Source organism: Myotis davidii, unplaced genomic scaffold (genome assembly GCF_000327345.1).
Source record: "Myotis davidii unplaced genomic scaffold, ASM32734v1 scaffold663, whole genome shotgun sequence".
Lineage (NCBI taxonomy): Eukaryota > Metazoa > Chordata > Mammalia > Chiroptera > Vespertilionidae > Myotis > Myotis davidii.
Genome location: NW_006295816.1, coordinates 7,229,165 through 7,244,276, shown reverse-complemented (window position 1 = coordinate 7,244,276; position 15,112 = coordinate 7,229,165). Strand labels below are relative to the sequence as shown.

The following is a 15,112-nucleotide window of genomic DNA, read 5'->3' as shown; positions in this document are numbered from 1 at the left end:
CCGACACTCTATCCACTGAGCCAAACCGGTCAAAGCAATAAATTATTTTTTAAAAATAAATTACCTTTAAATAACAGAGAGATTAAAAATGAAAACATGGACAATATTTACTAAAGAAATGCAAACAAAAATGGAAATACTACTTTCAAGCAAAGTAGAATTTAAGACAAGAAGCATTTGCAGAGAAAAAACAAAGAGGGAAATTGTTTTAATTTTGGTGCAATAAAGTCAATAACTCATGAGCCTTCCTTGCTTTGGCAAACAATAGAGCAAAACAATTTATTATGCCATGGCTGGTGACTTTAAAATTCCCGTAATTAACATATTTATTTAATTGTGTACTTTACAGAAGGTTCACTTTCTTTCCAACCATCGATGGGCCGTTTATAAAAACTGATTTTGTACCAGCTACAAAGAAAATCTCAATAAATTCCAAAAAGTAGACAGTGTAAAACTACCTTCTGTGACACCGATGACCAAAATAACCTAGGACACTACACTGTTGAATAGAACTTTCTAAAATAATGGAAAGGCCACATGTGGTAGCCACATGTGTCTATGAGCACTTCAAATATGGCCACTGCCTTGGAAGGACTGATCTTTACATTTTCATTTAATTTTAACCTAAATGTAAATAGCCACAAGTAGCTAGGGGCTACCATATTGGACAGGGAAAATCTAGAAAATTAGAACAAAAGTAAAAGTAAACAAAAACCCTGTTCTGATGGATTCAGCATACACAACTACACATTTATACAAACATGCACACGTGCACACTCTGACACACACATTTCCAAGGAACTGTGAACTAAAGAGAAAGTAACTCCACAGAGCACTGAGAACATGAAAACATTACATATATTGAAACAAATGGGGTCTGTGTAAGACTATACTGGTCATCTTTATAATATCAAATGTTCTTTGTTATTAAAGAAGCAAAACTAATGAAATAGACATTGAATTCTAGACATCAAAGATAACTGCGGTAAATGCAAAAACCAGTTAAAACCAGAGAACTATAGAGATTTATAATTGAAGAGTGTGTGCTTTAGAAAAATGTAAAATAGAATTTCTTGGTAAACCAAATCAAGAAAAAAATAAATAAAATAAAAACATAAAACTATAAAAGAGATGTAAATTTTTAAATTTAAATATATAAAAGTGATATAAATCGATCCTAATAAATGTTAAAGTCATAATTCTAATAAAATCAGAATATTTGTGAAAAATAACTAAAGAAATAAAATTTTTAAATTGATTAAACCTTCAGAAAAAGATTCTCTGGCTAAGTGATTTAGCTGATAAATTTTGAAGGAACAGTTAATTCCCGTGCAATATAAAATGTTTCAGAGCAAAAAAAATTAGAAACTAAAAGATATGTTGTGAAGCTACTATAACCTCAAGTACCAAAGCCTAACATGGCTGGTAAGTGTGTACGTATGCTCCATATTCTCACACACACACACACACATTCACATAGACATACCACACACACACACACACACACATATTCACATAGACATATATACAGAGATATACACAAACCACACACTAATTGTATTTCTTCAGAGAAATTATGCATACTAAGTAAAATATTAACAAATTAGACACAGAAGAACATTAAATAATAAATTACCAGATAAATTTTACAAGAATGCAAGGGTACCTTTAATATTGAGATACTGATAAGTCACATCAATAATTCAATAAGAAAAGTCATTTCTCCTATTAATTTATAGTTTAATCCAGTTCTTATAAAAATCTCAGTGGGACTTTTTTAAGGTTTATGTAGAAATAAATCAGAAAAAAATAGACAAAAGCGTTTTGCAAAGTTAAAGTGATTTTCCTGCCAGATATTCAAACAAATTAAAAGCTGTAAAGCAGCGATTTTCAACCTTTTTCATCTCTGGGCACACATAAACTAATTACTCAAATTCTGCGGCCCACCAAAATTACATATTTTTTGCCAATCAGATAAAAAATAGGAATAATTTTGATTCATTCACACTGGATCGCTATTGTTGTGTTGGCTGTTATCATTTTTTTTATTTGACAATCTAAGGGAAGGGCGGTCAGTGCCCCTGACTAAATATTCAGGGATTGCATGTTTTAAAAATCCTTGCTGCATAATGGTAGAAAATTGCTCCTATCAAGGAATTAGTGATGAATGGAATAGATGAGAAAGCTCAGATACAGTGCAGGCACATAGAAAATGCGTTATGTGAATTTTTTAAAGCATTAAGAGCTAGGAGGGAAAGGATAGATTTCCTTTTTTTAATGTGCTTGGGAGATTGGCCAAGGGGGTGGTAGTGGGAAGGGCACCAACTTGCCTTAGTAGTCCATATACCCAAATAAATTTCAGGTGGATTAAAATGCACATAGTAACATGCATCACTTTTTAAATACCGTGAACAATGTAACTGGTCAATGAGATGAATACCTTCTGTGACATAAAAAAGCAGCAGCCGTTTCCCATGCCTCTCCTCCCTTCTGCCACGTGGCTGACCGTGTGCTCACTGTCTCGCCTCAGGAGCCCACTCTGGAATCCGCTGTGATGTATTAGCGCCACGGAGCGCCACTGCCAGTGACCCACTGCCTCCGGCGTACACGACAGTGCCTTGACCCAACAGCCATTGACTACTATATGGATCTCCGCCTGAGGAGAGGGCCTGGGGAGCCACGGTGCACAGGGCTGTCCTGATACCTCACCCAGCGAGCGGTCCCAGACATCGGCATGGCGATCTTGCCCGCTCTCTGCCTTAGGCTCCCAGGAGAAGCCAGGACAGAAAACCGAGATGCTGGCTTCCAACAGTAGAGTTCCACGTCCAAAACTGCATCATGTCCCTGTCTGCTTTGCTACTGTATGTTGTCTTTGTGATTTTTTTTTTTAATCCTTTTGCTTCAACTAAAATGATATATCAACAATTTGTCCAAAGAAAAATGGTGAGGTGGGGGTGAGGGTGGGGGTGGAGGGAAGGGAGATGGGTATTTTCACTTAATTCATCATCAGTTCTTACTAATCTCTCACCAGCATCTTATCTTGCAAATGCTAAGGGAAAAGATGAAAATGCCCCTGTGTGAGCACTAGGGACTGTCACAATTGGAGAGTGCTCGCCCTTCAAAGATGCAGGTCTCCCTTCAGCCACTTCCTCCCTGCTAGGCCCCCAGCCCACCGCACCACCCGTCATTCTCATTGCTTTGCGATCACCAGCCACAGAATAGAAAGCTCTGCCTCACCCATGCCATGCCCAGGCCCATTTCAAACTATGGCTCATTGAGAATTTAGGTTCTTTCTTGGACTTCCTGAGACTTTCCCCACTCTGGAGTGGAGAGGGTCTTGAGAAAGCCCATCACTGGCTTAACTTTAGGGCACTGTCCAGAACCAACGTGACGTGGGTTAGCGATGACCACCGCTAAATGAGGTATCGCTCAATGCACTGTCGCAGACTAGAGCCACATGAGAAAATGTTGTCCTCCAAAATTTACTTCCCAATAAATATTCAGCCAAAGTAGTAAAATGACCATTAAGACAAAAATAGTTAAGGAATAGCCAGAAAACTTTCAGGACAAACTGTGAATTTAATGGACACAGAGTTGATACTCACTCTGTTTCAGGTCTCAAATGCATGACTATGTAGACTGTGTTTATAAAAGCAAAATGAAACTGGAATTTCACTCAATCGATCATTCTGCTAATATATTCTGAATCTAAGGAAGAAGGCAAAGATGGGAGGCAAGGGAATAGAATGACTGATGTTTATTATCCTTCTTATTTTAATCCTTAGAGCAGCCCTATTCAGAAGGTTCCGCCTTTTTTTTTTATATGTGGAGACTGAGGGCCATAGACATTAATTTGCAAAGTCACACCTGGAAGCTTAGTTAGAATGCCTCACGCCGAAGAGCCTCCCTCCGTCTCTGTGTTGTTTCCAACGGCTACGCTCTTTTGCTGGTCGGCACATTCCCAGACCTGACTTGCTACTGAAATGTGTGTTGTGGTGCATTCCTGATGGGGGTCTATCTATCTTCCAATAATTATTCTTGCTGATGCTGTGTATGTCTCCTCCAACAGAAATAATGCCTTGGAAATAAAGTCAATCTTTGGTCTTCTGCTCTGTTGGTATGGTTCAAAGCAAACAAATTCAAATTTGAAAAACACAACAGAAAAGATCTGGTTCCAAATAGAACGTTTTCTTTAGGAGGCATGAAAAGCAGCTATTGTTGTGTTACAGTGTTAAAATATTCAGTTTTCCTTGACGAAAATGTGTACTGTGTGAGCCTTGCAAAAAAAAAAAAAAAAGAAGAAGAAGAAGAAAAGAAGAAGCCTGCTCTATGGCATTTGAATTTTTATAAAGGTTTCCTTGTGCCAAAAAAAGTGCAAAGATTTAATTTACTATTAAAAATCATAAGTATATGTTATAGTTCCAGAAGAATTATTTTGTCATCAAGTGATTTTGATCTTCAGTGTCAATATTTATATTTAGATTAATTTTTATAAATGAAAATATTTTAATGGTTTGAGAAAATGAGGATGACGGGACCATTTCTGTGATGGCCTCTGAAAGTTATGTTTGCCTTCATGTTATATGCACATTGCCGAGAATTACTGTCAGGAGAAATGATAAAGAAGTAAAAGTCATTTATGAAAATAATGTTGGTAGGAATGTGATTTTTGTGTGTTTGTTTTTCGGTTAGGAAAGGCTGGGAGAGAAGAAGGGCTAGGGGAAGACGTCAATGGTTAGTCACCAGAGGGGCCAACATTCAAAGTCACGGTTGCCTCGTACCCCAGTCCTTCCAGTCACCTCTCCATTCTTGTTCTCCTGAGAACAGAATTCCCAGCAATCACCTCTACTGAGTGACACCCAGGTAAGACCAGCAATTCTCCAAGCAGGGGACCGGAGTGAGAAGACAGGAGTGGTAGTGTGATTTTGCCTCTTAGGGGACATTTTTGATCGCCATATCATGGAGTGGTCATACAGTGGCTAGTGGCCAGGGAGGCTCCTAAACATCCCACAATGCACAGGACAGTCCCCCACAACAAAGATCATCCAACTCAAAATGTCAGGAGTGCTAAGGCTGGGAACTTGGGTTAGACGCTGGCGGTAAGCCGGGGCGTCCGTGGAGAAGCCCCTGCCAGTCTCTGCAGGGACTCCAGCTGAGCGGGAAGCAGGTCAGGAACCCCCCTGGAGTCCTGCATGGGCTCAGGGCAGCTGTTGCTCCTGTGTCTGGCCCGTCCAGAACACAAGCCAGACACTGTCCCCCGCCATCCCCACGTAGAACAGGAACCCTCCCACTAACCTGAAATGAACAGGTGAATGAAAACACTATAAAAGCCAAGAGCCTTCTCCGCCTGGTGGGTTAAAGCAGTCCATAGAGCCCTGACCGGTGTGGCTCAGTGGATAGAGCATCGGCCTGCGGACTGAAGGGTCCCAGGTTCGATGCCAGTCAAGGGCATGTACCTTGGTTGAGGGCACATCCCCAGTTGGGAGTGTGCAGGAAGCAGCTAAATCAATGTTTCTCTCTCATCGATGTTTCTAACTATCCCTCTCCTTCTCCCTTCCTCTCTGTAAAAAATCAATAAAATATATTTAAAAAATAATAAAGCAGCCCATAGAATCCCCTGTAAAAACACAGATTCATGAAGAAATCCAATCAACCCCTGTCCTCAATCTATCTTTCTCTGCACTGCCATTAGTGTGCCTGGCACAATGTTTGCTAAACACTCCCAACAAACGGGCTCACCTTTAAGTTGCCGGGGCATTTCAGATGGGTGCGGTGGGGAAGACAGTATCAGTAGACCCATCTGAAATCCTCTCCAGGCAGCATTTCCTGGCCAGAATTCCTGATTTCGCCTTCTTCCCACTCCACATCCCCATCCCCATAAGACAGCAAGACAGTAAAGAGGGACTAGTTGCCCTCAAGTTACCTGAGCATTCAGCCTCTCTGACCCAGAAGCCCCAAAAGCATGCACGGAGCAACCCATCTATATGGACCACCTGAGTATTCTAGAGAATCCATTTGAGCCAACAATTTGAGTATCAAGTGTGACCGGAGCTATGCTAAAAAAACATACAGCTCTGCTTGCATCTGGGTAAAAAGGAACAGTGTAAAGATGATGTTTTCCCCTAAGAAATAAGTGCTTGATTTTCCATGACACACACATACACACAAAATGTGACCCAATATTCAAAGCATTGAAGCTGCCAGAAAAAAAAAACTAGGCCCCACTCTTAGACTTTCTACTTACCAGCTCTGCGGCCAATCACCTCATGTGTTCAGTGGGGTCACAGATCCCTTCCTCATGCTGGTGTGAAAGGTTGAATGAAATAGCACATGAGAAACCCCCCAGCAGAATGTTTGGTAACTATCGATACTCGACGCTTGTGTCCTCCTTTTCTCTTAGGATAAGAAAATCACTTAAGTATCAGCACCAGGACTTATGATGCAAATTGCTGTGCCTCAATTTTTCTATTGTGAGTAGACAAGATTATTGTTCTTCCAATATTCACTCCCTCTAACCCGCTAATTCTGGGAAGAGTGCACTACCCCGCCCCACTAAAGTTGGGCTTGACCATGCCACTTGCCTTTATGGTTGGCAGAGCATACTTCTTTGTCTTAGTCTGTTCAGGCTGCTGTAACAAAATACCAGAGACTGGGAAGTTTATGAACAACAGAAATTTATTTCTCCCAGTTCTTAAGTCCAAGATTAGGGTGCTAGTTGGAATCCGGTAAAACCTGTCACAGACTGCCGACCTACCCCGTTTCCTCGCACGGTGGAAGAGCTCAAGAGATCCCTCTAGGGCCTCTTTTAATAGGACACTTACCCCAAACATGAGGGAGGAGCCCTCGTGACCTAGCACCTCCCAAAGGCCTCACCTCCCAATATCATCACCTTAGGGATTAGGTTTCAACATATGAATTACGGAGGGACACAAACCTTCAGACCATAGTATTCTCCAACCCTTGGTTTGGACTTGGCCGTGTGAGTTGCTTTAGCTAATGAGATGTTAGAAGAAGAGGGACATAAGGGGCTTGACATACGTTGATGGAGTTGTGTTTGTCCACTTACATGTTGCCCTTCACCATGAGAACATGCCGTAGGGAGCCCACGGGTCCAAGGAACAGACCCAGGTTCAAGATGCAGCCTTACAGCCAAGCTCAGGGAGCCCAGCTGAGATGGCAGAGCCACCTCAGCCAACCTGTACACATGAGTGAGAATAAATCACTGCTTTATGAAACCATCGAAATTTGGGGTGGTTTGTTATGCAGCAATACTACCTGAAAAGTTAGTTTTACCGCCTTAGTTTAGTCCTTGTGTTAGAGATGAAATGAAGATGAGTATCAAAAGTAAACCCACATGTCAACATCAAGGATGCACACAAATAAACATTGAGCTAGTTATTTTTGATGTTTCATAATTTACATATGAAACTTTGGTTACATTTGGAGGAGGGCATCTATCTATTTCAATGTGTGCTTGTGTTATCTTCCACAAAGTTTCCTCTATTCATTGAAATTTTTGATAAAACTTTCAAGTACAGGAGCCATTTGGTCTAGTCCTTTAAAAATAACTTCTCGCATGACGGCCGCTCTGTTTTCTCCCAGAAGTATTTCCCATACAAAATTTGCATTTGACAGAACAGTTGGTTGCCTGAGCCTTCTGTCTCTGCAACCGAGTTATAATGATGATAAAATGCAGGTAAGTAGAGTTGCATTTTAAAGAGCTTTCTAAGGACTGGAAGACTTTAATGTCCACTTCAAACACTGGCAACCTCAAAGAAGTTATCCAGATGGATCCAGTTTGTTGGGATCAAGTCCTAAAATATAGAAAAATTTGTTTTATATCAAAGCTATCACGTTTGATAAAGATGAAAGATGGAAGGCCAAGCCTCTCAAACTGTAATGTGCAAATTCTGATTCAGCAGGGCTGGGATGGGGCCCGGGATGTGGCATTTCTGACAAGCTCCCGGCTGATGCCAGTGCTGCTGGCCACACTGTGAGCAGAGAGGTTCAGTGCGGTCCCTCTGAAAGTCCCCTGCAGGATTGAGGCCCAGTTACCCACAGTGCTAACCCACCATCTGCTCTGGGGAGACTCCTGCTGAGCCGTCCCCTGCAGTGCACTCACGTGTCACATGTCCTCCCACACTGACCTGAAACCTCCCTGAAGACAGAGTTCCATGTGTCCCACACAGAGCCCGGAACAGAGCAGGTGCTTAAAACGAAGTTGGTTCACCTGGATGGCCATGGCGGTCTGGCTTTAGGCTGTGGTTATGTCAAACCAGTCTAGGAAGGGAGACAAGACACAGAATTAATCATGTTGGCATCACCTTCAGAGAAGGATACAGGGTCAGACCTGGGCAGAGTCGTATTGCCCAGAGACAGGCGGAGGTGGGGGTCCAAGATCTGTATTGAAGATCTCAAATCCACATCTCTGGCTTGTCCTGCTGCCTTTCATGTTGTCTCATGTCTCCTTCAAGTGCCCTTTTGTTCCTTTATGTTGCTGGGATGATTCACTTGGGGTTTGAAAAATCTCCCTGCTATGGAAGTTACTGTATTCCCTTCGATCTTGAGCATCTATATTATACCTTGAGGCTCTTCACCATGTGGGAGGGAGGGGGAATCAGAACCCCCCGGGTGCTTTTTAAGAACGCACGCCAGCCCCATTCCCCTTTCGAACCCCTAAGAGTTCACACTATCTTGCTTCCTAACTAGGACCCTACCCAGGCCCAAGGCAATAGTGAGGCTGCAGGTAGGTGCTCATGAGTTGGCGGCAGACGGAGGCCAAGCAGAAAGGGAAGGCGGGGAGGAGAGGGTGAAAAGACCCCCAGGTTTCTCACCAGGGCTGCTGGGGCAGTGGCAGCGCCATTCGCTGAAACAGTGGGATCAATATGGGAAATAGTAGCTCTTGCTTTTGCTCGGAAGTTGGCTCAAATTTTTGTTTGAACTGATTTTGCAATCTCCACACGTTTTAATGAGCTACCCCGGACGACATCCACAATGTTCATTCTGAGTAACTAAAAGAGGTCATTCAGGGTCTGGCTGTACATTTCCACGATTATTTGTAACTCAGCGTCCCGGCCGTACAACAGGGTGACTGAGCTATAGCTAACAATTGGCGTTTGCATGACATCCTCGCTCATGCATGAAGACAAACCTCATTCCATCTGTTTTTTCTGCTAATGGCCAGTGATGTTCCCACAGCTAATTACAGCAATTACATCGAAAATGATGTGTTTACTTTGAAAAGCCAGATTTGGTTTTTGTGACTGGGTTGTTTTAATAAATACACAACTGTTTCTAAGAGGGGGAAGGTCTTCACTCTTTATCATCTATTATTTTTAAAAACAACAACACACACACCACATGAAATCCCTTTCTGAAGTTACCATGAAAAATGCTATTGTGGATATTGCCTGTCATGTCACGTGGGGTCCTTTATTTTTAATTGTGGAATTTTTCTCCAAGAAGCAACGACATGGCCCTCCAAATTCTGTTCTGTTACTGACAGCTCTGCAAATTCTCAGATGTTTTGATTAAGGAGCATTATTATTATTAAAGAGGCCTACTCCTCAAAGGGAATTAAGGTGAGCTGAATTCAAGAGTAGACTTTTTTAAATTTTATTTAATGTTTTATTACTGTGTTGTACACCTAAAACACTAATATTGCATGTCAACTATAATTGAAAACATTTTAAATTGGTTTTCTTACAGTCTCCTTGTCCTACCCATTTCTCAAAGATGCTTTTGGTGAAGAATAACTTCCTCTCTGTTTTTTTGTTTGTTTGTTTTAGCTTAAGGAGAAATTCTAATGCATTTCCTTTTGCTCTTAGCTTATTGCAACCATGTAACCCCAGTAGAAATGAGCTGAGACCCTCCCTGATCTCATGAATGTTTGAAAACTGTCCCCTCTGTTTCGGCTTTGTCCCCTCATGCCAACACCATGACGCCACTGAGTGCAACTCTGAACAGAACTATCTCCTGCTGCTGTCTACCAACCACTGCTAACCCGGCCCCTGGAGTGCCCACTTCCTTCCCTCGGCTCCCAGGCCGCCGCTGTCCCCCGATTTCCCTCCTATTTAAAACACTGCATTGGCACAGTTTGAGTAGACAAGGAGCCAGCAAAAAAATTGGAAATAGTGTGATCAATGACATGGAAAAAGGCCAAGAGAGTCTGATGTCATCGAAGCCAAGAGAAGAAGGGAGTAGTTCGCTTCGAGAAGTGCTGCATACGGGGTCTAGTAAGATAAGAACAGTGAGCGGCACTGGGTTGGCAAGAGAGAGGTCAAGGAACCTTGACATGAATGGCCTCGGCATAGCAGGGAGACAGAGGCTTGCTTGGAGGGCTGGGGGGGAATGGGTCCTAGCAAGGAAAGGATAGAAGACCAAGGGAAGCTTTGGTTTTTGTCCTTTTAAGATGGAAGATTCTAGAGAATAGTTGCATCCTGGTGGATTGTTTAAGTAGAGGGGAGAATGAGAAAGAGAGAGAGAGAGAGAGAGAGAGAGAGAGAGAGAGAGATTGATTATAAATGCAACTTCCTTGAGAGAGCAGCAGAGGAAAACTGGGATAATTCATCTATTTTAACAACAAGGCAAAGGACGGTGGTACAAATGGAAGGAGGTCTGGAATTTGGTGTCTGGGTGAGGTTTGCCCCACCTGGTCCCTTCAATGTTCTCATTCAGTGTGAGCAAGGTCATCAGCCGAGGATGAACACAGGGGAAGGAACTGGGATTTGAGAAGAGAGAAAATGTATGAAATCACCAGCGTAGAGAGAACAACCCCGGAGGAAGGGCGGTACGGAGCTGACTGCCCGTCTGAGATCTGTGTTCCCGAGTTCAGGACGAGGCTGGCTGAAGAACACAGTCAGTGCATGGACACTGAGCCCTGACCCGGAGCTCGGCATGCACCCTGTCCGAGCTGTTACTCTTCTCCCCGTGAGTATTTCTCTATTGTTTGCTTACATGAGATACACTCCTGTCACACAAGAAACAAGGTCTTGGGTGAGGTTGTTTTAAGAACATTATAAATCCATTCAATACAGACCATGTTTACAATAAAGTAAGATTAAACTTAAGTCGTGAAAATGTAGAGCCTGTGGCCTAAGAAACTGACAGAACACGAAGAGGAGGATAGCAATTAAATGGGATTTTATGAAGATGCGGTGCCATTGATCTGCATCTGGATGTGGCTGTTCCCAGAGCTCTGTAATGTAAGGTCATGCGTGGTTGGCCTGGGATGACGTACAGCAGTGGGCGGACTGTGACACGGTTATACTCAACCTATACAATAGCTGGTGGCGCAGTTCAAAGAGTAATAGAATCGATTAAGTAGCTTTTATATTAAAGTGAGCTAAGAAAAGAATTCAGGAAAGCTATTATTACACTGAAAATATCAGCATAAAAATTTGAGACTTGGAAAGGTCAATGGCCTACCCTTGAAATAAGAAGCAACACTCTCCTGTATCACCCCACTTCCAGAAAGTTCTAGGAAATCAAATAACACGCAGCTTTCGCCCCCACACTGTGGTCTTCTGCCCTTCCCTCACTGGGAAAAAGTGGGGGAGGGGTGTTCTTGGAGCATAGAATCAAGTGATCAAAATCAATTTTTTTTCTTCTTATTGAGACGACCACAGAGCTTATGTCCTTTAATGTGTCGATATATTAGGAAAGGGGGGACCATCTCTTCACAATGTGGTAGAGTACCCTGTCTGTAACTAGAAGTTAAACCTCAACAAAACTTTACTATGGCTTCCCAAAGGGAAACAATACGTATCCCTTTTCGAAGAGCTTTCTGGAAGTTAGCTGGCTTGTGACTCTTGATTCCTTTCTTTCCCATGCTGTCCAGGGGGCTCATCGCCTCCGTCTGAGAGATGCTAGGTCTCCGCCTCCTCTACTCAAGATCACCAAGTCTCCATTTCCCTTCTGAGTGTCCCAAGGACTCCCTGACCTTGCCGACCAAAAGGCAACTCCCAGGGGCGGGCTTCCTTATATTTCTGTTGTAAAGGCCTGTTACTTTGATGTGTTAAGGACCTGGGGTGTGGAGGGTTCCTCAGCTCCTGGCTGGTGAACAATTCTCTGTAGTTAAGGAAGTTTCCGGGGATAGATTTTACTTTTGACCTACATGAATATAGATAATGAGTTTTGCTGTAACAGAATTCTACGTTCAATGATACGAAAAGGAATTAAACCCTTCTTATCATATACGAAATGTTTCAAGCATTTCATTTATGTCACACATTGCTAATATAACAACCAAGCATGATAATTCAAGATTTTCACTGACTTCTAACGGACCTGAACACTACAGAGTGTCTAAAAGGTCTAGAAATATAGTGTACTTATTGTACTTTTTCAGAATAAAAACAGATTGGACCTATTGCTTTCAATTTCCAGGTATGTCACTTGAAAAGTTTTCTGGAGGCTGAAAAAAAATATCATTACAGTATATTATTTGAAAATGTAACAAATAAATGTAACTAATAAGCTCTGTGAATCTCACTGAGGCAGTAAAAAGACCCTAGAGCAGTGGTTCTCAACCTTCCTAATGCCGCGACCCTTTAATACAGCTCCTCATGTGGTGGTGACCCCCAATTTCATTGTTACAAATTGAACATAATTAAAGCATAGTGATTAATCACAAAAACAATGTGTAATTATATATGTGTTTTCCGATGGTCTTAGGCGACCCCCAAAGGGGTCGCGACCCACAGGTTGAGAACCGCTGCCCTAGAGCCTCTTCCCATTTTGTATGTGTGTGTTGGGGCGGGGGGTGCATGCGGGGGGGCGGGGGAAGACGGCAAACTATGGATGAAGGAGGACCCAAAGCCCTCACGGGATAGCATGTCCTCATGACTAGCAGGTAGCAGAAACAGCTGCACAAAACCCACCATTGTCCTCATGTAGGCAAACTGCTGGGATGCTGTGCAATACATCACAGTGTCCCCTTTATGAGGGCCCCCAGAAAAATATCTCCTGTGGCTCAGGGCCGAGCAAAGTCACTCCTCCTGCACAACTGGTATGTTCTCACCCTGTAGACATAGGGATTTTCTAGCTCATTTCTCTCTGTGTGTCTCTCTCTTAGCCTTTAAGACAGTAAAAGCCAGTTTGGGGGTCTATCTCTAGCATTGGGAGCTTTTATTTTTCAACTATTCTACTTTTTTTAAAAAAATCTTCCCTGATTCCTTTAGTCCATACTACTGTGCTCTGCTAGTGATCTAAACTTTCTTCGGAAATAAGGCTGAATATCATCACCTTAAACTAGACTGGTACCATTCAGAACTAGAAATATGAGGTTTTAAGTCTTCTAATTCTCCTTGTTTTGGAACCAGCTCTAAAACTTCACACTGTAGTTTGGATATAAATGTGTTATTCATTTTAAATCAGGACTAGAGGACCAAAAATGTAGTTGGATTCCTCAGAGTTAAGAATTTGATTTTTTTTAAGGCAAATTATGTAACCTACAAAAGCCCCCATTTCTGCCTCTGTTAAAGAGAGTAATAACTACATCATAGAATGGCTCTAGATTAATAATATTGTGTATAAACCTTACAACAGGCACGTGGTAAGCACTAGATGGTACCTATACCAGCTTTAATTACAACAGATTATTAAATCCAGATATTCTACACCTGTGGTCTGCAGATACTTGTCCATGGATAAACTGTGGGGGTCGGGGAAAAGGGGGAGAACTCCTAAACCTGGACAGGAAAAAGGATTACACCTCCATTGTCACTAACTTCTAAGCCAAGTGTAGTATTTCCTTCATTAGGAATGCTGGGGACAGCACAGTAGTATTAGAAGGACCTGTCACTTTGCCCCAATAGAGGTCACGGGTATATTCCTATTTCTGCTGTTTCAGATATCTCAAAATATGTTATCACCTTTTGAAATTCTAGTGGTCAGACCTACTGCTAGATCTTGTTAATGCAATGATCAAGAAACACTATGTTATCCATGTATTGCTTTTAAGTTCACTATAACTGGTTTCCTTTGTAACCCTAGATGTTTTATTTCATGCACTGAGAGCATATTCTGAGAAGGGGTGCAGAGGCTTCACAAGACAGTCATGGCATTTTTTAAAAATGGTTAAGGACCCCTAATTTTTAGTCTATCTCCTCGCTTCCAGAAAGCCAACCACTGAGCCCCGCGGAGGCCCGCTGGGGTGAGCCCATTCCCCAAGTCCCGGGCGTGTTTTCTGTGCGCAGCTTGAGTCTCTGCGACCTGACTCTGCACCAGCGAGCGTCTCGGGGAGCGCCCTTCAGTCCCGATCAGGCACCTGTCGGGTTCACGGCTCTGTGTTCACACCCACGGGCGGGCTTTCCGGTGTGTTCGCCCGGCCCGTGCTGACCCCGGGAGCTCGCTAGATTCGCCGATTCTCGGGTCACACCCGGACCTCCTGAACCCGAACTCTGGGTCTCACTGTGTTTTATCCATCCTTCAGGAGATGCACGCAGGAGCCTGAAAACCACCGCGCGAGAGGACAGGGAGGCGGCCCAACCCCGCGGGGAGGGAGGGAGGGCAGCTCCCACCTCGAACCTCGGTGGGACTAACGGGGCTCCAGCAACGCGGGGGGGAGGAGAGGCTGGAATTTGGATGCGGGAGATGCTGAGGGGCGGCCATCGAGTCCAAAGGAGGTGCCATTACATTACCCCGGCCTCCAGGGTGACCGATGGGGATTACCCCCAGCTCTGACCCCTAGGTGCCGCCGCTCTAGGGTGAGGAGAGCCTGCGAGCGCGCGGAGTGGACGGTCCCGACCTGCGGGCTCTCGCGGGTAGCGCTGCACCCACCCGGACCGTCCTGGTCCTGCGGGCCAGCGCTGGGCGCGAACTCCCTGCTGGGAATTGCGGTTCCGGAAACCCACCGGCCCCAGGTTTTCCCAGCCATGCTGCCTCTGGGAAACTACAAGTCCCAGAATTCCTGGCGCGGGCAAGCACGTGGGCGGGGCGGCGGGCTCGGCTAAATAGTCTCCATCGGCCATTTTGTCGGGGAAGCCGCAGCGCCGCCTCTTGCATCTCTTGATTTCCGTTTTCTCGCCCCTGCAGCCTCTTGACACGGTGATCCGGGCGGGCCCCGCAGGAATTTTATCCCTTCACCGGCCTCACATTAGTATCGCATGTC

General features: G+C 43.7%; 1 protein-coding gene and 1 long non-coding RNA gene across 4 annotated transcripts in view; one reads left to right on the top strand and one right to left on the bottom strand.

Annotated features, from left to right (window-relative positions):
* The window catches only part of MYRIP (myosin VIIA and Rab interacting protein), a 183,604-nt gene extending 178,958 nt beyond the window's left edge, over positions 1-4,646 (top strand). For all 3 annotated transcript variants that reach the window (XM_006770537.2, XM_015568402.1, XM_015568403.1), the window contains one exon: positions 2,531-4,646. In XM_006770537.2, coding sequence (XP_006770600.1) covers positions 2,531-2,563 — 33 coding nt within the window. In that variant the 3' untranslated portion in view covers positions 2,564-4,646. The remainder of the gene's footprint in view (positions 1-2,530) is intronic.
* Positions 4,647-6,244: 1,598 nt separating this feature from the next.
* On the bottom strand, positions 6,245-14,996 carry LOC107184216. The gene is made up of 3 exons (XR_001515040.1): positions 14,643-14,996; positions 8,148-8,280; positions 6,245-7,814 (listed from the first exon to the last, which is right to left on the bottom strand). It is a non-coding gene; the product is annotated as an uncharacterized LOC107184216 (long non-coding RNA).
* Positions 14,997-15,112: the final 116 nt, after the last annotated feature.